Source organism: Pipistrellus kuhlii, unplaced genomic scaffold (genome assembly GCF_014108245.1).
Source record: "Pipistrellus kuhlii isolate mPipKuh1 unplaced genomic scaffold, mPipKuh1.p scaffold_m20_p_192, whole genome shotgun sequence".
NCBI lineage: Eukaryota > Metazoa > Chordata > Mammalia > Chiroptera > Vespertilionidae > Pipistrellus > Pipistrellus kuhlii.
Genome location: NW_023425507.1, coordinates 35510 through 54271, shown reverse-complemented (window position 1 = coordinate 54271; position 18762 = coordinate 35510). Strand labels below are relative to the sequence as shown.

The following is an 18762-nucleotide window of genomic DNA, read 5'->3' as shown; positions in this document are numbered from 1 at the left end:
CGTCCCTGAGACAGAAGCTGTCCCGGCGGCTCCTGAGTCACCGCGGGCCGCGGGGCTGGCACCGTCCCGCCCGCCTGCACCGCTGGCAGGAAGCTGGTGCCTCTGCCCAGTGTCCCCAGTTCCTCTCGGGTGTGGCCGCGCCCCTGGGGCGGTGGGGGCGGGGCCTCTCTTCCCGCAGGTTCTGGAGCTGGGAGTGGGTGCCTGGAGGGCGGATCCCTTAAGGGGGTCACGCCTGCTCCAGGGTTTGTCTCCCCCAGCCCTGGGGTCTCGCAGACTGGGGTGCAGCGGGCAAGGGGCTCTGGGTCTCACTCCCCTCCCCCCGCGCCTGCCTGTCCTCTCTGGAGCCTCCGGCCGGGCCCCCTGCCCACGCCCTCTCTGCCCTCAGGAACCTCAGCTCGGCGGACGCCGGCCGGCAGACCATGCGCAACTACGGGGGGCTCATCGACGCCCTCATGGCCTACGTGCAGAACTGCGTGGCCGCCAGCCGCTGCGATGACAAGGTGAGGGCGTGGCCGGGGCGTGGTCGGAGGGCACAGCGGGGCTTCCGGACAGACCCTGTCCCGGCTGCTCAGCCTGTCCCAACGGGCATCCTGCTTTTTCATCTATCTATCACCTCCCTCCCTCCCTCCCTCCCTCCCTCCCTATCTTTCTACCTGCCTACTTATCTATCTACCTACCTACTACCTACCTACCTACCTATCTATATCTATATCTATATCTATATCTATATCTATATCTATATCTATATCTATATCATCTATACCTATATCTATATCTATATCTATACCTATACCTATACCTATATCTATAGCTATAACTATATCTATATCTATATCTATATCTATATCTATATCATCTATACCTATATCTATATCTATATCTATATCTATACCTATACCTATACCTATACCTATACCTATATCTATAGCTATAACTATATCTATATCTATATCTATATCTATATCTATATACTATTGATTCCAGAGAGGAAGGGAAAGGAAGAGAGGGAGAGGGAGAGGGAGGGAGAAAAACAGCAATGCTGAGAGAGCATCAGGGACCGGCTGCCTCCTGCACCCCCCACTGGGGATGGAGCCCACACCCCGGGCCTGTGCCCTGACCCGGAATCGAACCCTGACCTCCTGGTTCCTAGATCGGCACGTAGGCCAGAGCAGTAGACACACGCTTCTGTCTGCTGTCCTACTAGGCGCTGAGCCCCCTCCTAGGCACCTCCCCAGTAGCCCGGAGCAGGTGACTTCAGCCCATTTTACAGCCGGGGAGACTGAGGCTCCGAGGGGCAGAGCCAGTGGCTCAGCGCACACAGGCAGAGAATGAGGGCTCCGGGTTCAAGCCCAGGTTCCGGAAGGGCCCGGAGGGGTCTTGCCTATGTGTGTATGTGTGTGTGTGGGTGGGGGACGCCTGAGCAGCCAGAGGGGGAGACCGGCAGCGATCCCCTCCCTCCTCCCCCTGGCGGCCCCCACTCAGCTCAGGCCCACCCTCTCGCCCCCAGTCCGTGGAGAACTGCATGTGCGTCCTGCACAACCTCTCGTACCGCCTGGACGCCGAGGTGCCCACCCGCTACCGCCAGCTGGAGTACAACGCCCGCAACGCCTACACCGACAAGTCCTCCACTGGCTGCTTCAGCAACAAGAGCGACAAGATGATGGTGAGTGGCCGGGCCCCCCCGCATCCCCCCACCCCTCCCTGGATCGGCTGCCTCCGGCACGCCCCCACACGGGGAATCGAACCGGGACCTCCCGGCTCCTAGGTCGACGCCCGCTCAGCCCCGGAGCCACGCCGCCGGGCCCCCTCCCTCTTTCTCGTGGCCCCAGGGAGGGGAGGGGCCCCGGGGGCGCCCAGGTGGGAACGGGCCCTGGGGGGGGTGCGTGGAGAGGGGGGCAGCCTGCTGACCGCCCTCGGCCCCCAGAACAACAACTACGACTGCCCGCTCCCCGAGGAGGAGGCCAACCCCAGGGGCAGCAGCTGGCTGTACCACTCGGACGCCATCCGCACCTACTTGAGCCTCATGGGCAAGAGCAAGAAGGACGCCACCCTGGAGGCCTGCGCGGGGGCCCTGCAGAACCTGACGGCCAGCAAGGGGCTGGTGAGGACCCCCTGCCCCCCCCATCGCCCGTTCTCCCCTCCCCCCCTCCCTGCCCCCCACCCTCACCCTCCCCCTCCCCAACCCACGCCCCTCCCCAATCCCCATCTTCCCCCTCCCTCCCCCTCCCCCCCTCCCCCTCCCCATCTCCCCTCCCCCTGCCCCCCACCTCCCCTCCCCCTCCCCCACCCTCCCTCCCCCTCCCCCCATCTCCCCCTTCCCCCTCCCCCCTGCAGAACCTGATGGCCAGCAAGGGGCTGGTGAGGAGCCCCTCCCCCTCCTCCCTCCCCCACACACCCTTCCCCCTTCTCCCTCCATACCCCCTCCTCCCCTGGCAGGCTGCTCCCCGCTCCCCCCTGAGGCCCCTGCGGGGGGGGGGGGAGGCCCGGCCCTCTGTGGCCCCCGCCCCCCCCTCCGCCCCGCTAGAGCTCGGCCGGCCTCACGGCCCTCACGGGCCTCCGGTCTCTGAGCAGATGTCCAGCGGCATGAGCCAGCTCATCGGGCTCAAGGAGAAGGGGCTGCCGCACATCGCCCGCCTGCTGCAGTCCGGCAACTCGGACGTGGTGCGCTCCGGCGCCTCGCTGCTCAGCAACATGTCCCGCCACCCCGCACTGCACCGCGTGATGGGTGAGCCTGCCCCGCCCCTCCTGCCCTGCCCTACAGCCGGCACCACAGCCGGCCGCCCCCTCCCCACCCCACCCCCCAGCCCACAGCCGGCACCCCACACAGCCCGGCCGCCCCCTCCCCACCCCACCCCCCAGCCCACAGCCGGGCACCCCACACAGCCCCACAGCCCGGCCGCCCCCCTCCCCCAAACCCACCCCCAGCCCACAGCCCGGCACCCCACAACAGCCCCAACAGCCCGGCCAACCCCTCCCCACCACACCCCCCAGCCCACAGCCCGGCACCCCACACAGCCCCACAGCCCGGGCCGCCCCCCTCCCAACCCCACCCCACAGCCCACAGCCCGGCACCCACCAAGCCCGGCCCGCCCCCTCCCCAACCCACCCCCAGCCCCAGCCGGGCAACCCCACACAGCCCCAACAGCCCGGCCGCCCCCTCCCCACCCCACCCCCCAGCCAACAGCCGGGCACCCCCCACAGCCCCCAGCCCGGCCGCCCCATCCCCACACCACCCCCAGCCCACACAGCCGGGCACCCCACACAGCCCCACAGCCGCGCCCGCCCCCTCCCCCACCACACCCTCCAAGCCCACAGCCGGGCACCCACACCAGCCCACAGCCCGGCCGCCCCCTCCCCACCCCACCCCCCAGCCCACAGCCGGGCACCCACACAGCCCGCCGCCCCCATCCCAACCCCACCCCCCTGCCCACAGCCCGGCCACCCCCCCACGGCCTGGCACCCCCAGCAGCCAGGCCGCCCCCAGCCCCCTCTCCAGGGCCACTGGAGGTCACCTTCTGCCCGCCTCCCGGGGCCAGCCTTCAGGGGGACGCTGGGAGGTGGGAGGGGCCGGTCACCTGGGACGGACAGCAGGTGTGGGAGGTCCCACCAGGTCCCCAGCCCCCTTGGGAGCTGGACCAGACCACAAGCCCTGCTCTGCCTCGTCCCCTGACCCCAGGCCCTCGGCCCCTGACCCCCGCCCCCCTTCTCTCCAGGAAACCAAGTGTTCCCCGAGGTGACGCGGCTGCTGACCAGCCACACAGGCACCAGCAGCAACTCGGAGGACATCCTGGCCTCCGCCTGCTACACCGTGCGGAACCTGATGGCCTCCCAGCCCCACGTGGCCAAGCAGTTCTTCTCCAGCAGCATGACCAACAACCTGGTCAACCTGTGCCGAAGCAGGTGCGCAGGAGCCCGCCGTCCCCCTCCCAGCCCCCCCAGTCCCCGCCCCCTTTCCCGCTCCCCCCACCCACCTCCCGCCCCATTTCCAGCTCCCCCAGCCCCCTCCCCGCCCCCTTTCCCCCTCCCCCACCCCCCTCCCCCGCCCCCTTTCCCGCTCCCCCACCACCTCCACGCCCCACCACCCGTCCCCTGCTCCCCCCCTGCCAGCTCCCCGCCCCCTTTCCCACTCCCCCAGCCCCCTCCCCGCCCTTTCCTACCCACTACCCACCCCCTCCCACGCCCCCTTTTCCACTCCCCCACCCCACTCCCCCGCCCCCTTTCCGCTCCCCCCCAGCACCCTCCCCGCCCCTTTCCCCCACTCCCCCCCCACCTCCCGCCCCCCTTTCCCCACTCCCCCACCCACCTCCCCCACCCTTCACATTCCCCCCCATGCCTGCCCCCCCCACACTCCCGCCCCCCTTCCCCACTCACCCCACCCACCTCCCCGCCCCCTTTCCCGCTCCCCCACCCACTTCCCCGCCCCCTTTCCGCACTCCCCCCCCACCCACCCTCCCCGCCCCCTTTCCCACTACCCCCACCCACCCCCCCCCGCACCACCCTACCCCGCCCACTTCCCACCACCCTGCCACCCACCAACCCCAACACTACCCTCGCCCCCCCCTGGCCAGCTCCCCGCCCCCTTTCCCACTCCCCCACCCCCCTCCCCGCCCCCTTTCCCACTCCCCCACCCACCTCCCCGCCCCCTTTCCCACTCCCCCACCCCCCTCCCCGCCCCCCCTTCCCGCTCCCCCCCCCTGCCAGCTCCCCGTCCCCACTCTCCCCGCTCCCCGCCCCCTTTCCCACCCCCTCACCCCGCCCTCCGGAGGGTCCCCGGACCTCACACTGCCCCCCCCATGCGCAGCGTCTCCCCCAAGGCCGCCGAGGCCGCCCGGCTGCTGCTGACGGACATGTGGTCCAGCAAGGAGCTGCAGAGCGTCCTGCGGCAGGTGCGAGGGCAGGGCAGTGTCCGGGGTGAGACGGGGGGGGGGTCTCAGAGGCCCCAGAGCCTCTGGAGGGGCAGGGGAGGAGGCGGCCCAGGCCTGCAGGGGCGGACCCCGGACCCACACCCCTGCCCCTCCGCCTGTCCCCCCGCAGCAAGGCTTCGACCGGAACATGCTGGGCGCCTTAGGCGGCCCCAACAGCCTCCGGAACTTCACCTCCCGGTTCTGAGGGGGCGGCCGGAGCAGGCGCGGCTCGCAGGTGAGACTCGGCCCCGCCCCCGGGTCAGGGGGGCCGGGGGACCCGGCAGCTGGGCCAGTCTCAGGGCGAGCTCCCCGGGGGCCCAGAGCACCTCACGGGGCACCCCTGCCCTCACCAGGGTGCCCCTGCCCTCACCTGGGTGCCCCTGCCCTCACCTGGGTGCCCCAGCCCTCACCGGGGTGTCCTCACCGGGGTGCCCCTGCCCTCATGGGTGCCCCTGCCCTCACCAGCATGCCCCAGCCCTCACCGGGGTGCCCCTGCCCTCACCTGGGTGCCCCAGCCCTCATGGGGTGCCCTGCCCTCACCAGCATGCCCCAGCCCTCACCGGGGTGCCCCAGCCCTCATGGGGTGCCCCTGCCCTCACCAGCATTCCCCAGCCCTCACCGGGGTGCCCCAGCCCTCATGGGGTGCCCCTGCCCTCACCAGCATGCCCCAGCCCTCACTGGGGTGCCCCAGCCCTCATGGGGTGCCCCTGCCCTCACCAGCATGCCCCAGCCCTCACTGGGGTGCCCCAGCCCTCATGGGGTGCCCCTGCCCTCACCAGCATGCCCCTGCCCTCACCTGGGTGCCCCAGCCCTCATGGGGTGCCCCTGCCCTCACCAGCATGCCCCTGCCCTCACCAGGGTGCCCCAGCCCTCACCGGGGTGCCCCAGCCCTCATGGGGTGCCCCTGCCCTCACCAGCATGCCCCAGCCCTCAGCCCTCATGGGGTGCCCCTGCCCTCACCAGCATGCCCCTGCCCTCACCGGGGTGCCCCAGCCCTCATGGGGTGCCCCTGCCCTCACCAGCATGCCCCTGCCCTCACCGGGGTGCCCTCACCTGGGTGCCCCAGCCCTCATGGGGTGCCCCTCCTCACCTGCTGCCCCCCTCCCTCTGCAGAGATGACAGGACCCCGTGGGGAGGCCCGGCCGGCCGGGGGTCGGTCTGCCCACCTTGCAGTATTTGGACAAGGTCCAGCCGCGGAGCGCAAACCCGGGACCCGTGGCGGATGGAGATTCTTTTTCCCCTTGGGGGCGACGGGGGCTGGGGAGGGGGGGGCTTTCCTGAGATAAGTGAGCTTTTTCCGATGTCCATACTTCTTTTGCTGAGAAATGCTATATATATATATGTGTATAACGTGTGTGAGCATGCGTGTGCTTGTGTGTGTGTGCATGTGCGTGTGTGTCTGAGTGCCTGTGAGCTCGACCTTGAACCGCAGGCACCAGGCAGCTGTCTGGGGCGGCTCAGAGCCGGGGAGAAGGCTCTCCCGTTGCTTACCCTGTGCTTGTGGGCACTGCCCCTGGGGTCCCCCCGGGGTCCCCCCGGGGCCCTGCAGGGGGCCTCACCCCGGGGCAGCCCTCTCCGCTCTGGAGGCAGCTGGGCAGGCAGGAAGGGGCTGGGTGGTGAGGTCCACGGGTCTCCTGGGACAGGCTGGCTGCAGAGCCACGGGCGGGCGGGGCGGGGCGGGGGGGGGGCAAGGACAGCCGCCTGGTTTGCTAGGTGGGGTCTCTCCCAGGGGAGTGGGGCCCAGGGAGAGGGGGTTCCGAGTCCGTGGGCTCAGCCTGTGAGTGTCATTCTCGCCTCCGGGCGCCCCCTGCCGGAGAAAGACGGGAAGGGGGGCCTGGGCCAGGGGATGATGGGCTGTTTGCCCCTCAGCTGCCCTGTGGGGAGGGGCCAGCTGGGCCCAGACAGGGGCACTGAGAGACTCCCAGGAGGTTACGTCCCACCACACCGGGGTGCCTGGGAGACTTGAGTGAGGGAGGGTGTGGGGTTCGAGCCACACCCAGAGAAAGGGAGGAATAGACCAGCAAAGGGACTGACCCCTCAGGCCCCCACCGTCCCCTGGGCCCCAGCCGGACAGAGCGAGGCTGTCCGGGGCGCCTGCCCGCCCCCCCCCCCCCAGAGACCCCACTTCGCATGCATTTCAGCCGCACGGCCTCCTGGGAAGAGCTGGCTGCAAACCGGCCTTGGAGGTCTGTGGCCGGAGCCGACCACAGGGGCCCGGGAGGCCAGGGCCTGGGCAGGCAGCCACGGGGCCGTGTCCTCCTCTGCACCCTGACCCCGGAGCCTGGCGGAGGCGGGCGGCTGGGGTGGCGGGGGCCGGGCGGGGCGGGGGCAGGGGTGCTGGGAGCTGTCCGGCGCCCTCGTCCCCAGCTCCCTGTGGGTGTGAGAGCTCCTCCCACCTGGCCGGGCCCCGTTCGCCTGTGTGATACGCTATGTATTTGCTTTTTGGAAATCAATAAACTGCTGGCATGTCTGTGGGCTCTCCAAGCTGTGGATTATTTGGGGGTGCCTGGAGGAACCTTCCTGGCCATCACCCCCCCCCAAACTGACCCCCGAGCCAGGCAAGGTCCGAGCGTGACCCTGTATGGACAGGGAGGCCACCACACACACCCCTGTTCCGTGTCCGGGGTCCACGGGTCCCCCAGGAGGCTGGTGGCACCCCAACCTTCCAGACCAGGGAGCGGGGTGCAGGGGGGAAGCACTGTGCCCCACAGGGCACTGAGGGGAAAGGAGCTTCTGGGGCAGCAGGCACCCCAGTTCCTACATGAGGACACGGAGCCCCAGAGGCAGAGAGTGACCTGCCCAGTCCCGGCCGGTGTGGCTCCATGGATAGAGCGTGGGCCTGCGGACCCCAGGGTCCCAGGTTCGAATCCCGGCCACCCCGCCTGCCCAGGTGTCCCGGATGGATCCCCAGTAGGGGGCGTGCAGGAGGCCGCCGATCAGGGATTCTCTCTCACCACTGATGTTTCCATCTCTCTCTCCCTTCCTCTCTGACATCAATAAAAAAAATAATAATAAAAGGGAGAGATCAACCAAAGGACTTGTGTGCACACATACGAGCCTAACCAGTGGTCAAGGACAAGAGGGGGGTGGGAGATCGGAATGGGGGTTGAGGACAAATATGTGACACCTTCATCAATAAAGAAATTTTACAAAAAATAAAACTAAACACATAAACATTTCTAATATCTTAAAAACTACAATAAAGGAAGGCCCTGACTCGGCTGCAGTTAGAGAATGTGTAAGGGCCTCAGCACGGCCCCTGGCACACAGTAGGGCAAGCAGCGCGCACAGTAGGGCTAGCTGGCTGCAGACGTGGGGCCGGAGGGGGTCCCTGTGTCACGTTCGGGGGGGGGGGGGGGGGGACTCTTCTTGTCCTTTCACCCCCAGCAGCAACCGAGTGACCCCCTGCCTCGTGGGTCCCCGTGGCCATGGCCGTGGCCGGCTCCTCTGGGGAACTGGCAGGGGAGGGAGGGGAGGGTGGGGACAGGACAGGGGTGAGGCCGCTTAGACTCAGCAGGTCTCTCTGATCCCCGTCAGCCGTGCGGCGGCCGGCAGTGTCAGCACAATCTCAGCCCAGAGCCGCCCGGGACCGCACCCCCAACCCCATGCCCTCCACCCAGGTTCCTGGAAAGCAGCCCCAGCCCTCCTCTCCCCATCCCGCTCCCCCCACCCCAAAAACCTCCTTCAGCGGTGCCCTGCCCGGGCCTGACTCACGGGGAAGCTGCTTTGGGATTGGGGTGCGGGGAGGGTGCGGCTGGTGTGCCCGCCCCGAGTGGCTGGCAGTTTGCACCCCACAGCGGCTGGGCTGGGGGGGGGGGGCAGCCAGTGGGCGGGCGGGCGGGGCACCCAGACCTGGTTTCTGGAGGTGCTGCCTGTGGAACCCACGGACACTCAGGGGGTACCCCCCAACGATTTCTGGGGCGATCGGGGACGCGACGGGAGGGGTCGGATTCCAGGGAGGGCGGAGGGGCGTTCCGGGTTAGGGAACACGGGGCACGGCGCCCGGGCCCGCCCTGCCCTCCGGCCGGCCCCCACCCGGCCCGGGACCGGCCCGGGAGACGGGGACGCGCCCCACCCGCCCCAGAAACCGGCGTGGAGCCAGGGTGGGGCCGCCTGGGAGTGGGTGCTGCCTCCTCGGTGCCGCCCTGGCACGGACGGGGCAGCCGCGGGCGGGGACTGGGCTCGGGACCCCTTTTCCCCGCGGCCTGGTCTCCCCTAGGCGGGCCCTGGGCCCTGGGCCCTGGCCCGCTGAGGGAGGCTCTCCTGTCCCCGCCCCCTCCTCCAGGTGAGCCGGGGATGTGACGACGCCCCAGCCCCGCGGGGGGCAAACTGCAGCTGGAGAGCCCCCTGCGGCTCTCCGGCCCCCGGAGGGCGGCTCTTCCACAGACACCACGGCCCGGGCCCGTCTGTGTTGGAGAAGCGGCGTTGGAAGGAGTTTAAGTTTAAAAAACGTGGCTCTCCAGACACACGTCCATCGTGGTGCTGTTGGCATTTGGTTCTGTGGACGAATGAGTTTGCCGACCACGGCCCTAGCCAGCGTGGTTCAGTGGATAAAGCGTCCAATTCGACTCTGGTCAAGGGCTCATTCCTCAGTTGCAGGCTTGACCGACCCCTGGCCCTGGTCAGAGCACGTGATGGAGGCAACCAATCGGTGTGTCTTTCTCACATCAGTGTTTCTCTCTGTGTCTCTCCTCTCCCTCCCTCTCTCTCTAAAGAAACCGATGTGGCTCCATGGATAGAGCGTCGGCCTGTAGGCTGAAGGGTCCCGGGTTCGATTCCGGTCAAGGGCATGGACCTTGGTTGGGGGCACATCCCCAGTGGGGGACGTGCAGGAGGCGGCTGATCGGTGTTTCTCTCTCATCGATGTTTCTAACTGTCCCTCTCCCTTCCTCTCTGTGAAAAATCAATTTTACAAAAAGGTGTATCTGTGATAAGAAAGTTTTAGATTTTTTTTAAAAAATTTAAAAAATAAAATAAAAAATCAATGGGAAAATATCCTCTGGTGAGGGCGAACAAAAAACACATGAATAAAATAAAAAAATAAAATAAAACTAAATATAAAAATAAAGTAAATATAAAATAAGAACGGACGGCAGTGCCATTGGGTGCTCGTTGCCTTTATTCCGGCGTGGTGGTGTGGGCATGTGGGTGCAGCCGTGGCCAGTGGGCCCCCCTCCCCGTACCCAGCCAGGACCTGCTCCCGCCCCGCCCCCGTGCCAGGAGGGCCCGGGCGCTGGGGGCCTGCAGGCGGGCAGGACACGGCCGAGCAGGTCAGGCCTTCACTTCCAGCGTCCGGTGACCTTGGCCTTCCCTCGGGTCTTGGAGCTGAGGGAGAAGCAGGACCCATTGGAGGGGCCACGGGCAGGGCAGGAGGTCTCCCCGGGGTGGGTGCTGAGGGTGTGAGGGTGGGAGGGGCGGCCTGGGTGGGCAGCAGCCTGGGGCGAGGGGACAGGGAGGCCCTGGAGGCCAGAGATGGAGGCCCGGGCGCTGGGGGAGGCCCCGGCCGGAGACAGAGGCCGGAGGGAGGAGGCGGAGACAGACAGGCTGGAGGGAGGAGGCGGGGCCGGGAGACTCACACTTTCTGGTTGTCATTGATTCGGTTCCGGAGCACGTTGATCTGCAGGACACGGGGAGGGAGAGGGGAAAGACGGAGTCACCGGGGAGCCCCTGGGGCTCACGTCCCAGGTGGCTGGTGGGGAGGGGGGAGGGGGGTCCCAGCCCAGCAGCAGGTGGACCGGCTCCCACCAGGGGCCGCCGGCCGGGCTGGGGAGGGGCGCGGGGCGGGGGGCAGGCTCACCTCGTACTTCTGCTGCTTGAACTTCTCCTGCAGGTCGAACTTCTCAGCCTCCAGGTTGTAGATGCATTGCCACAGCTCCTTGGCCTTCTCCCTGCGGCGGGGGGTGGGGGGGGGGAGCCAGAGTGGAGGTTGTGGGGCTGAGGACACTACAGACGGGCCCCTCATCTGCCTTCACCCTCATCCTGACCCCGGGCCCCCCAGGGCCTCAGACTGCCTGCCCACCTGCCCACCTGCCCACCTGGCTCAGCCGGAGGCCCAGAAAGCAGGTACAGAGGACACGGGGGAGAAGGGGGAGCCCTCTGTCCTTGGGGAGCATCTGGCTCGGCCCCCTCCCCACCACCTGCGTGCAGAGGGCGAGGGGAGCCGGACAGCTGAGCTGCAGGAGCTGTTGCACCTGCGGGCGCCAGGCCCGGGGAGGATGCGCGGGGCGGCAGCGCCCCCTGGTGGCGACGGCGCGCCCAGCCTGCCCGGGCCGCACCTCAGCTGGTCCTCGTTCAGGTGGTCGATGGCCAGCACCTTCCTCCTCTCGGCCAGAATCTTCTTCTTCTTCTCCCGCTCCGTCTGCCTCTTCCCGCTCCGCTTCTCCGTCTGGAGGGGACGGGGCGCTCGCCAGAGGACATCCCTCCCCCTCGGTCCCCAGCCCCCTCATCCACCCACCAAAAATAAATAAAAACCCAGTGGGGACCCATTGCTCACCCCGCAGCACCCAGCCCAGCCCTGCCCGGATTCCCCCAGGAAACCGAGGCCCGGACGGAAAGGGTCATTGGGGCCCCCCCTCCAGGGAGCCCCCCAAAACAGAGAGGAGGATTCGTACCCACCTGCGCCTGCTAAACCAGGGAACCATGACAGACAGAGCCAGAGAGAGAGGCGGAGGAGGTGGGACAGAGACAGAGAAAGGGCAGGCAGGAGGCGGAGGGCGGAGGGCCGGGCGGAGAGAGAGGGGGACAAGGAGACGGTGACTCAGACGCCGGCCCTGGCCTGAGGGGACAGGGCAGCCAGAGCCAGAGTCTGGCCGTGTGGCCCTGCGGGGCAGAGCGGGGAGGCGGCCCGGGTCTGAGCTGGGGCCTGAGACAGTCCTGCTGGACAGTGCCCTCCTCCCATGGGGACGGGCGTGGGGCGTGGGGCGTGGGAGTCAGGGATGGGGCTGAGCTTCCAGGAAGAAGCCGCCTCCCCAGGGTGGGCCCCCTTGGCCGCAGACCATGTTAATCCCATTTTACAGATGAGGAGACTGAGGCCCCACACAGTGGTCTCCAACTAGAGTCTCCAGCCTGAGCTCTGAGCCTGGGCGCCGGGCTCTGCCCGCGGTGTGCAGCCTGCGTGGCCGGGGGGTGAGGGTGGGAGGAGGAGGGGAGCTCCTGGGGGTGGATGAAGGGGGCAGAGGGGAGGGGCCAAGCTCGCCCACAGCCCCGATCCCATAGGCCCCTCCAGGGAACCCCCCGCCTGCGGGGGCTGCAGGGCTGGGAGGAGGCTGCAGTGTCCCCCTCAGCAGCTGGCAAGTTCCCCCTGGACCCTGGTCTCCGGGGATCCCTCTGCCCCCAGGACTCCCGCTGCCCCACCAGCCTCGTGCTGCCCCGCCCACTTCCTGGGTGCCCGCCCACCTTCTGGCTGTGGCCCCGCCCCTCCTGGAGGCCCCGCCCCTCCCTGATGTGATGTCTACAGGAGGCCCCGCCCCTTTTAATGTGAAGTCCCGCCCCTCCCGGAGGCCCCGCCCACCTTCTGGATGTAGCCTCCGAAGTGCATCATATTGGACAGCGCCTTCTTCTTGCGGGCGTCGTCCTCCGCGCGCCGGCGGTTCTCCTCCTCCTCCCGCCGGGCCCGCTCCTCCTGCCGGCGGTGGGGGGCGGGGAGGCGGCAGTGAGGGTTGGGGGGCCCTGGACCCCGGTTCTGGGCTTTCTCCGTGGTGCTGGAGGGTCCCCGCCGGGGCCTGGCCCGCCCTCAGGTGGGTGGGTGGATGGGTGGGTGGATGGATGGATGGATGGTTGGATGGGTGGGTAGATGGATGGGTGGGTGGATGAGTGAATGGATGGGTGGATGGATGGATGGATGGATGGATGAATGAGTGAATGGATGAATGGGTGGGTGGATGGATGGATGGATGGATGGATGGATGGATGGATGGATGAGTGAATGGACGGATGGATGGATGGATGGATGGATGGATGGATGGATGAGTGGATGGATGGATGGATGGATGGATGAATGGATGAGTGGATGGATGGATGGATGGATGGATGGATGGATGGATGAGTGAATGGATGGGTGGGTGGATGGATGGATGGATGGATGGGTGGATGGATGGGTGAATGGATGGGTGGATGGATGGATGGATGGATGGATGGATGGGTGGATGGATGGGTGGATGGATGTATGGATGGATGGGTGAATGGATGGGTGGATGGATGGGTGGATGGATGGATGAGTGAATGGATGGATGGATGGATGGATGAGTGAATGAATCAATGAGTGAATGAGGCTGACTCTGAGCGGAGGCCCTCGCCCCGGGGCCAGGAGCTGGGGTCCCCGCTGGGGCCTCGGGGGAGGGGGGCCCGGGGCGGCGCTCACCGCCAGGCGGTTCTGCCGCTCCTTCTCCCGCTCGCTCCGGATGCGCTGCTGCTCCGCGCGCTCCGCCCTCCGCTTCTCCTGGGGGAGAGGAGGGGAGAGGAAGGGCGAGGCCGAGGAGAAGGGGGAGGGGGAGGAGGGGAAAGGGGGGACACAGGAACCCGCGGGGACCCCCCAAGCGGGGCCCTGGCTGCTCTCGGCTCCACCCCCCGGGCTGCTGGGGGAGACACGGAGCCCCGGGACGCCGGGGGGTGGGTCTCCTGATGAGGAGGGCCCCCCCCAGGACTGCCTGGAGGAGGCGGGGCCTGGCCGGAGGGGTGTGGATGGGGCGGGGCCTCCCGGAGGCCTGCCTGGAGGAGGCGGGGCTTGGCCGGAGGGGTGGGGCTGGGGAGGGGCCTGGCGGGAGGGGTGTGGATGGAGAGGGGCCTGGCCGGAGGGGTGGGGACGGGGAGGGGCCTCCTGGAGGCCTGCCTGGAGGAGGTGAGGCCTGGCCGGAGGGGTGGGGATGGGGAGGGGCCTGGCCGGAGGGGTGCAGACAGGGAGGGGCTGGGGGGGCACCTACGATCCTGTCCTTGAGCGAGATGAGCTCCTCCTCCTCCTTCTTCCGGTTCTCGAAGTGGGCCTCGATCAGCGTCTGCAGCTCGTTCAGGTCCTTCTCGATGCGCTTCCGGTGGATGTCCTGGGGGGGCAGGGCTGCAGGGAGGCCGGGCAGGCACCCGCCCCCGCCCGCCTGCACCCAGGACAGTGGCAGCCTGGCCCGGGCTGGACCCCCACCCCCACCCCGGTGCCGTCTTCCCGCAGCCCAGAGGGGAGGTCTCCCCCCCTCAGGGGGGCGCCGCCCACCACCCCGCCCAGGCCTGCCCTCCCCGCAGCCCCACTCACGTCAAAGTCCACCCTCTCTCCGTCGGGGATCTTGGGGGGCACCAGGTTGGGCATGAAGGGCCTGGGGCGAGGAGGAGGATGGAGCTGGGAATGGGGCAGGCCGCCCCCGCCCCCCGCAGAGCGTGGCCCCCTCTGGCCACTCACTCGGACCCGGAGCGCCCAGAGCCCTCACGGGTCATCTCTCTCCGTCCTCACTGCCCAGCGAACCCCAGGGGGAGCCCCCCAGGCGGAGCCCCGTGGCTCCCAGAAGCAGTGACCCGCTCAGAGCCGGGCCCCCGGGGAGTGGGGAAGGGGGGACCCTGTGGGGGCCCCACACACGTGTCCTCCTCACCTGGGCTTGGGCTTGGACTCCCCGACGGGGCCATCTGCAGAGACACACACAGCCGGGGGTCAGGGGCCCTGGACCTGGCCCAGCTCTGTCCCGCGGGGCTGGGGTCCGAGGGCCTCCGTCTCCTCCAGCCCGGGACTCCCAGGCCCAGGAGCGCCCCAGGGGCGTGGCTTCCCTCTCCAGGGGCGTGGCTTCCTCCTGTGGGCGTGGCCTCCCTCCCCGGGGGCGTGACCTCCCTCCTCGGGGGTGTGGCTGTCCCTCTGGGGGCGTGACTGTTTCTCCCTCGGGGGCGTGGCTTCCCTCCCCAGGGGCGTGGCTTTCTCCCATGGGCGTGGCCTCCTTCCTCGGGGTCGTGACTTCCCTCCCCATGGGCGTGGTTTCCCTCTCCTGGGGCGTGGCTTCCCTCCCCAGAGGCGTGGCTTTCTCCCATGGGCGTGGCCTCCTTCCTTGGGGGCGTGACTTCCCTCCCCATGGGCGTGGTTTCCCTCTCCTGGGGCGTGGCTTCCCTCCTGGGGGCGTGGCTGTTTCTCCCTCGGGGGCAGTGTCCCCGGATTGAGGGGCAGAGGCCTGGAGCCCAGCGCCCCAAACCCGCATGGTCACCACCTCTGTCCAGTCCCGTGAGCCCTCCCCCCTCCCCCGTCCCCGGGAGCCGCCCCCCTCAGGGCAGGGTCCCCGCCGCACCCCAGCCCTCCGTCCTCACCTTCAGCCTCCTTCACCTCCTCCTCTTGTCTGTCGTCTGGACAGAACGAGAAACGTTAACCACGTCCTGACCCTAAGCTCAGGGTCCCCCTTGCTTAACCCTCCCCCCACCCCGGGCCCCAGGGCCCCACCTTCCGCGCCGGTCTGGGCCTGCGCCTGGCCCTCGGCCTCGCCCTCGGCCTCCTCCCCCGCCGCGGCCTCCTCCGTGGCCTCCTCCGTGGCCTCCTCCTCGGCGGCCTCCTCCTGCTCTGAAGGACAGGCGGGCGGGGGCACAGTGGGTGCCGGGCCCGCCTGCGCCTGCAGCCCCGGGGCCAGGGGGGCGGGTGTGGGGGTCACAGACCCAGAGCCCCAAACCCGGACCCCTGTTCCCTTAAATAGCGCAGCCGCTCACTCAGGCCCCGTCCGGCTGCAGCCAGGGGGGTGGCCACAACCCACAATAGTCCCTCCCGCCGGGGCGCCTGGCAGGGGGCAGCCAAGGTCAGGCGGCCAAGGTCAGGGGGCCAAGGTCAGGTGGATCCTGTGCAGGAGCCAGGGCAGTGGGAAGGGCTTCGCTCTGCTGAGGGGGAGGAGACAGAGACAGGCAGAGCAGAGGAGGAGGAGACAGGGAAATCTCAGCTCCTGGAGTTCTTCCCCCCCCCCTGCGCCCCACTGCCCTGACCCCTCCCTCTGCCCAAGCCCCGTACCTCCCACAGCTTCTTCTGCTCGGACCAGGTCACGGCCAGGAGAAAGGAGACAAGAGGTGGGTCAGTTTCAAACCGGGTGGCCCTCCATCCGTCCATGGCAATGAGGGTACAAGCGTGCGCTTACCTTCCTGCTCCCTGCAGCGCGGAGGGGATGCGGTCAAAGATGTGCGTGTGCACACACACTCACACACACTCACACATACCCATCCACCTGCCCCCAGGGTGGCCCCAAAGACAGGTGGGAGGGGCAGGTGGAGGGGGGACAGGGCGAGGGGACAGGATACTGACACTCACCCCTCGTACTCCTCCACCTCTTCCGCGTCGGACATGGTCTCTCTCTTTCCCTCCCTCCAAAAAAAGAGAGATGTCAGTGTGGGCCCAGGGCACCCGCTTCCTGGGACCGGCAGGGGGAGGAAGACGGTGGCTGCAACAGTATCCAAATCCCAAGTGTGGCTTTGCAACATTGTTGCAGAAATATTGCCATTTCTGCAACAAAGTTGCGAAGCACACACCCTGGAGCAGCCTCGTTTCTGACAAATGCTTGTCCCTCAGGCGTCCCCAGGCCCCGACTCTGCCCGGGACCCCGGGGAGCAGCCGGACTGGTGGCTTCGAACTGGGGAGGCTGCTCCCCAAGCTGGTGGGTTTGTGTCCCCCTCCCAGCCTGAGACACAGGATCTCAGCATCCTCTCTCCTCTCCTGCCCCACCTCCCCCCTGCTCGGAGCCCCTTGCCTGGGGTGCAGAGGAAGAGGGAGCCCTCCCGGCTCCCCAGAGCCCTACAAGCTCCCCAAAACAGCACGCCAGCCCTCCCCTCCCCCCCGGAAGGTGGGGGAGGGCTCTCAGACCAGGATGCAGCCGGGCCCTTGGCCCCAAGGCCGGACTGAAGAGGAGGCTGGGGCAGGCTGAGCCGGGGCTCCAGCCTGGGGGGCAATCAGAACCCCACCCTGAGCAGGTGTGATAATGTTCCCCAAACCCCTTCTCTCCCTCCCCCTCCCGCCCCTCCTGCCCCACAGCCCAGAGCTCAGGGTCCGTGTCCTTGGATACAGAAGCCAGAAGAATACTGGCCGTGAGGCCCAAAGGTGGGTTTTGAAAACCCAGTTTTTGCTGTGTGACCTTAGCTCAGCCTCGGTCAGCCGATCTGTAAAACGGACGCGCCTCGAGGTCTAATCCTGCGGAACAGCTGAGCTTCTGAGGAATGCGGCCCTTGTCCCCGACAGACACAGCTGGGACAGCCCTCCCTGCAGCTGTCAGCCCCCTCCCCGCCCCAGGGGGCAGGGCATAGGCGGGGGCGGGGGGGCGGAGGCTGGGGCAACTTGATCCTCACAAATGCCCCCTCGGCCCCAGGCCCCAGAGGAAGCGTCAGGAATGCGGGTGAAATTCCTGACCTTCCGGGCAATCCCCTTCCCCCACCCCCCACCCCCGAATATTTTCTATATTTTCTCCTCGGGCGCAGGAGAAGCTTGAAAACGAAGGGGATCTTTCCCTGCGGGCGTGTTGGGAGTGGGGGGAGCGAGGGGAGCTGGACTCAGGGGGGGCCCTCTAGCCCACCAGCTGGCTCACACGCCATGACCTGCCCCCCTCCCCGCCCGGCTCCCTGGACCACCTCCCCCAGAGGCCTGGCCCCTGGTGGAGGGAACTCGGACCTCCGTGCACTCCCACGGACGAGGCAGAGCCGGACGGATGGCTGGACGGACGGACGGACGGAGGGGCCAGGACGCCAGCCCCTGCCCGGCCTGTGCCCTCCACGCTTCTCTGCCTCAATGTCCCCACCCCACCCCCACCCCCACCGTCTTACCTCCGCACAGGAGCTGCGGGCAGCGCCGGACGAGGTGCCTCCTCTGCCGGGCAGGGACTGGGCGAGGGCAGGGCGGGCAGGGCTATAAGCTGGGGGGAGGGGGCTGGGCCTCTGGAGCAGAGGAATGTGGGGGGCGGGGTGTGGGGGAGCAGAGGAATGTGTGGGGTGGGGCGGGGTGGGCGGGGGGCTTGGGGGCTCGGTCAGCAGGTGCCCGGATGGGCTGACGGCTGGTGCTCGGACCATATAAGCCCATGTGGAGGTCCCGCTGCGGCCGGTCTATTTAAAACCCGGCAGGTCTGCCGGCGACAGAAGCCAGCCGTCCCGCTGACAGGCTGATAGGGCCGGTGCCAGAGCCGGCCTGGGACGGGGGCTGGGACTGGGGGACAGGGTGGGGGGCCAGAGGCTGCCCCACAACACTCCCGAGGGCCACGCTCGTTCTCAAGGCCGCTCCCGGCTGCCCCTCCCAGCCCAGCGGCCTGCTCGGGACCCCGGGCTGCGGCCCGTGAGGGTGTTTATCTGTGACCCCAGGCCCCGCCCCGGTCCCCTGCCCCCTGGAAGGGCCCCACGGGAGGTCAGGCGGGGAGAGCAAACTGGCAGGCGTGAGTGATGGCCCCGGGGACAGGCGGCCGGGTGTGGGGACCGCTGCTCCCCTCTGGGGGTTAAAATACAGCTCCCCGGCCGGTGTCACTCAGGAGGTGTCAGGGTTCGAGTCCCGGTCAGGACACAGGCCTGGGGTGTGGGCTCCATTCCCGGGCTGGGGCACGCAGGAGGCAGCGGGTCTGTGGTGCTCTCTCGTCATGGATGTGTCTGTCTCTCTCCCTTTCCCGCCCTCCCAGGAATCAGTAAGCATCTGTTTGCAAATAATAACAATTAAATGAAGCTGTGATCTGCTGAGCCTGCTGGGCCCTGCTGAGACCCAGGGCCGGGCCGGGACTCCTGTCTGCTGGCCGCCGGTCAGGGGGGACGGGGCCCTGCCCCAGCCCTGGCCCCAGGGTCCCCTGTTGACTCCCGCTGTCTGCTGGCCGCTGGTCATGGGGGACGAGGCCCTACCCGCAGCCCTGGCCCCGCGGCCCCCAGCTGCTTTTTAATACATTTTTATTGAATGTCCAGGAGCTGG

The 18762-nt window shown here is 68.1% G+C and overlaps 2 protein-coding genes across 8 annotated transcripts; one reads left to right on the top strand and one right to left on the bottom strand.

The window, feature by feature from the left end:
• Positions 1 to 278: 278 nt before the first annotated feature.
• On the top strand, positions 279 to 5139 carry PKP1 (plakophilin 1). Its single transcript, XM_036443613.2, has 8 exons — positions 279 to 332; positions 384 to 500; positions 1508 to 1663; positions 1925 to 2101; positions 2572 to 2725; positions 3714 to 3900; positions 4802 to 4886; positions 5035 to 5139. The coding sequence occupies exons 2-8, from the start codon at positions 420 to 422 to the stop codon at positions 5107 to 5109; spliced, it is 915 nt and encodes a 304-aa protein (XP_036299506.2). The 5' UTR covers positions 279 to 332; positions 384 to 419; the 3' UTR covers positions 5110 to 5139.
• Positions 5140 to 10000: 4861 nt separating this feature from the next.
• On the bottom strand, positions 10001 to 17729 carry TNNT2 (troponin T2, cardiac type). Of its 7 annotated transcripts, XM_045583579.1 has the most exons (17): positions 17646 to 17655; positions 16558 to 16564; positions 16147 to 16190; positions 15977 to 15987; positions 15853 to 15867; positions 15301 to 15417; positions 15171 to 15206; positions 14474 to 14507; positions 14143 to 14203; positions 13823 to 13939; positions 13264 to 13341; positions 12415 to 12525; positions 11520 to 11528; positions 11180 to 11289; positions 10702 to 10792; positions 10481 to 10521; positions 10001 to 10229 (listed from the first exon to the last, which is right to left on the bottom strand). In XM_045583579.1, the coding sequence occupies exons 3-17, from the start codon at positions 16179 to 16181 to the stop codon at positions 10184 to 10186; spliced, it is 912 nt and encodes a 303-aa protein (XP_045439535.1). In that variant the 5' UTR covers positions 16182 to 16190; positions 16558 to 16564; positions 17646 to 17655; the 3' UTR covers positions 10001 to 10183. The 7 variants fall into 7 exon arrangements, with proteins under 7 accessions (XP_045439535.1, XP_045439534.1, XP_045439536.1 ...); XM_045583578.1 differs by lacking the exon at positions 16558 to 16564 and having other exon boundaries at positions 16147 to 16196; positions 17646 to 17729; XM_045583580.1 differs by lacking the exon at positions 16558 to 16564 and having other exon boundaries at positions 11520 to 11525; positions 16147 to 16196; positions 17646 to 17729.
• Between the last annotated feature and the right edge of the window lie 1033 nt (positions 17730 to 18762).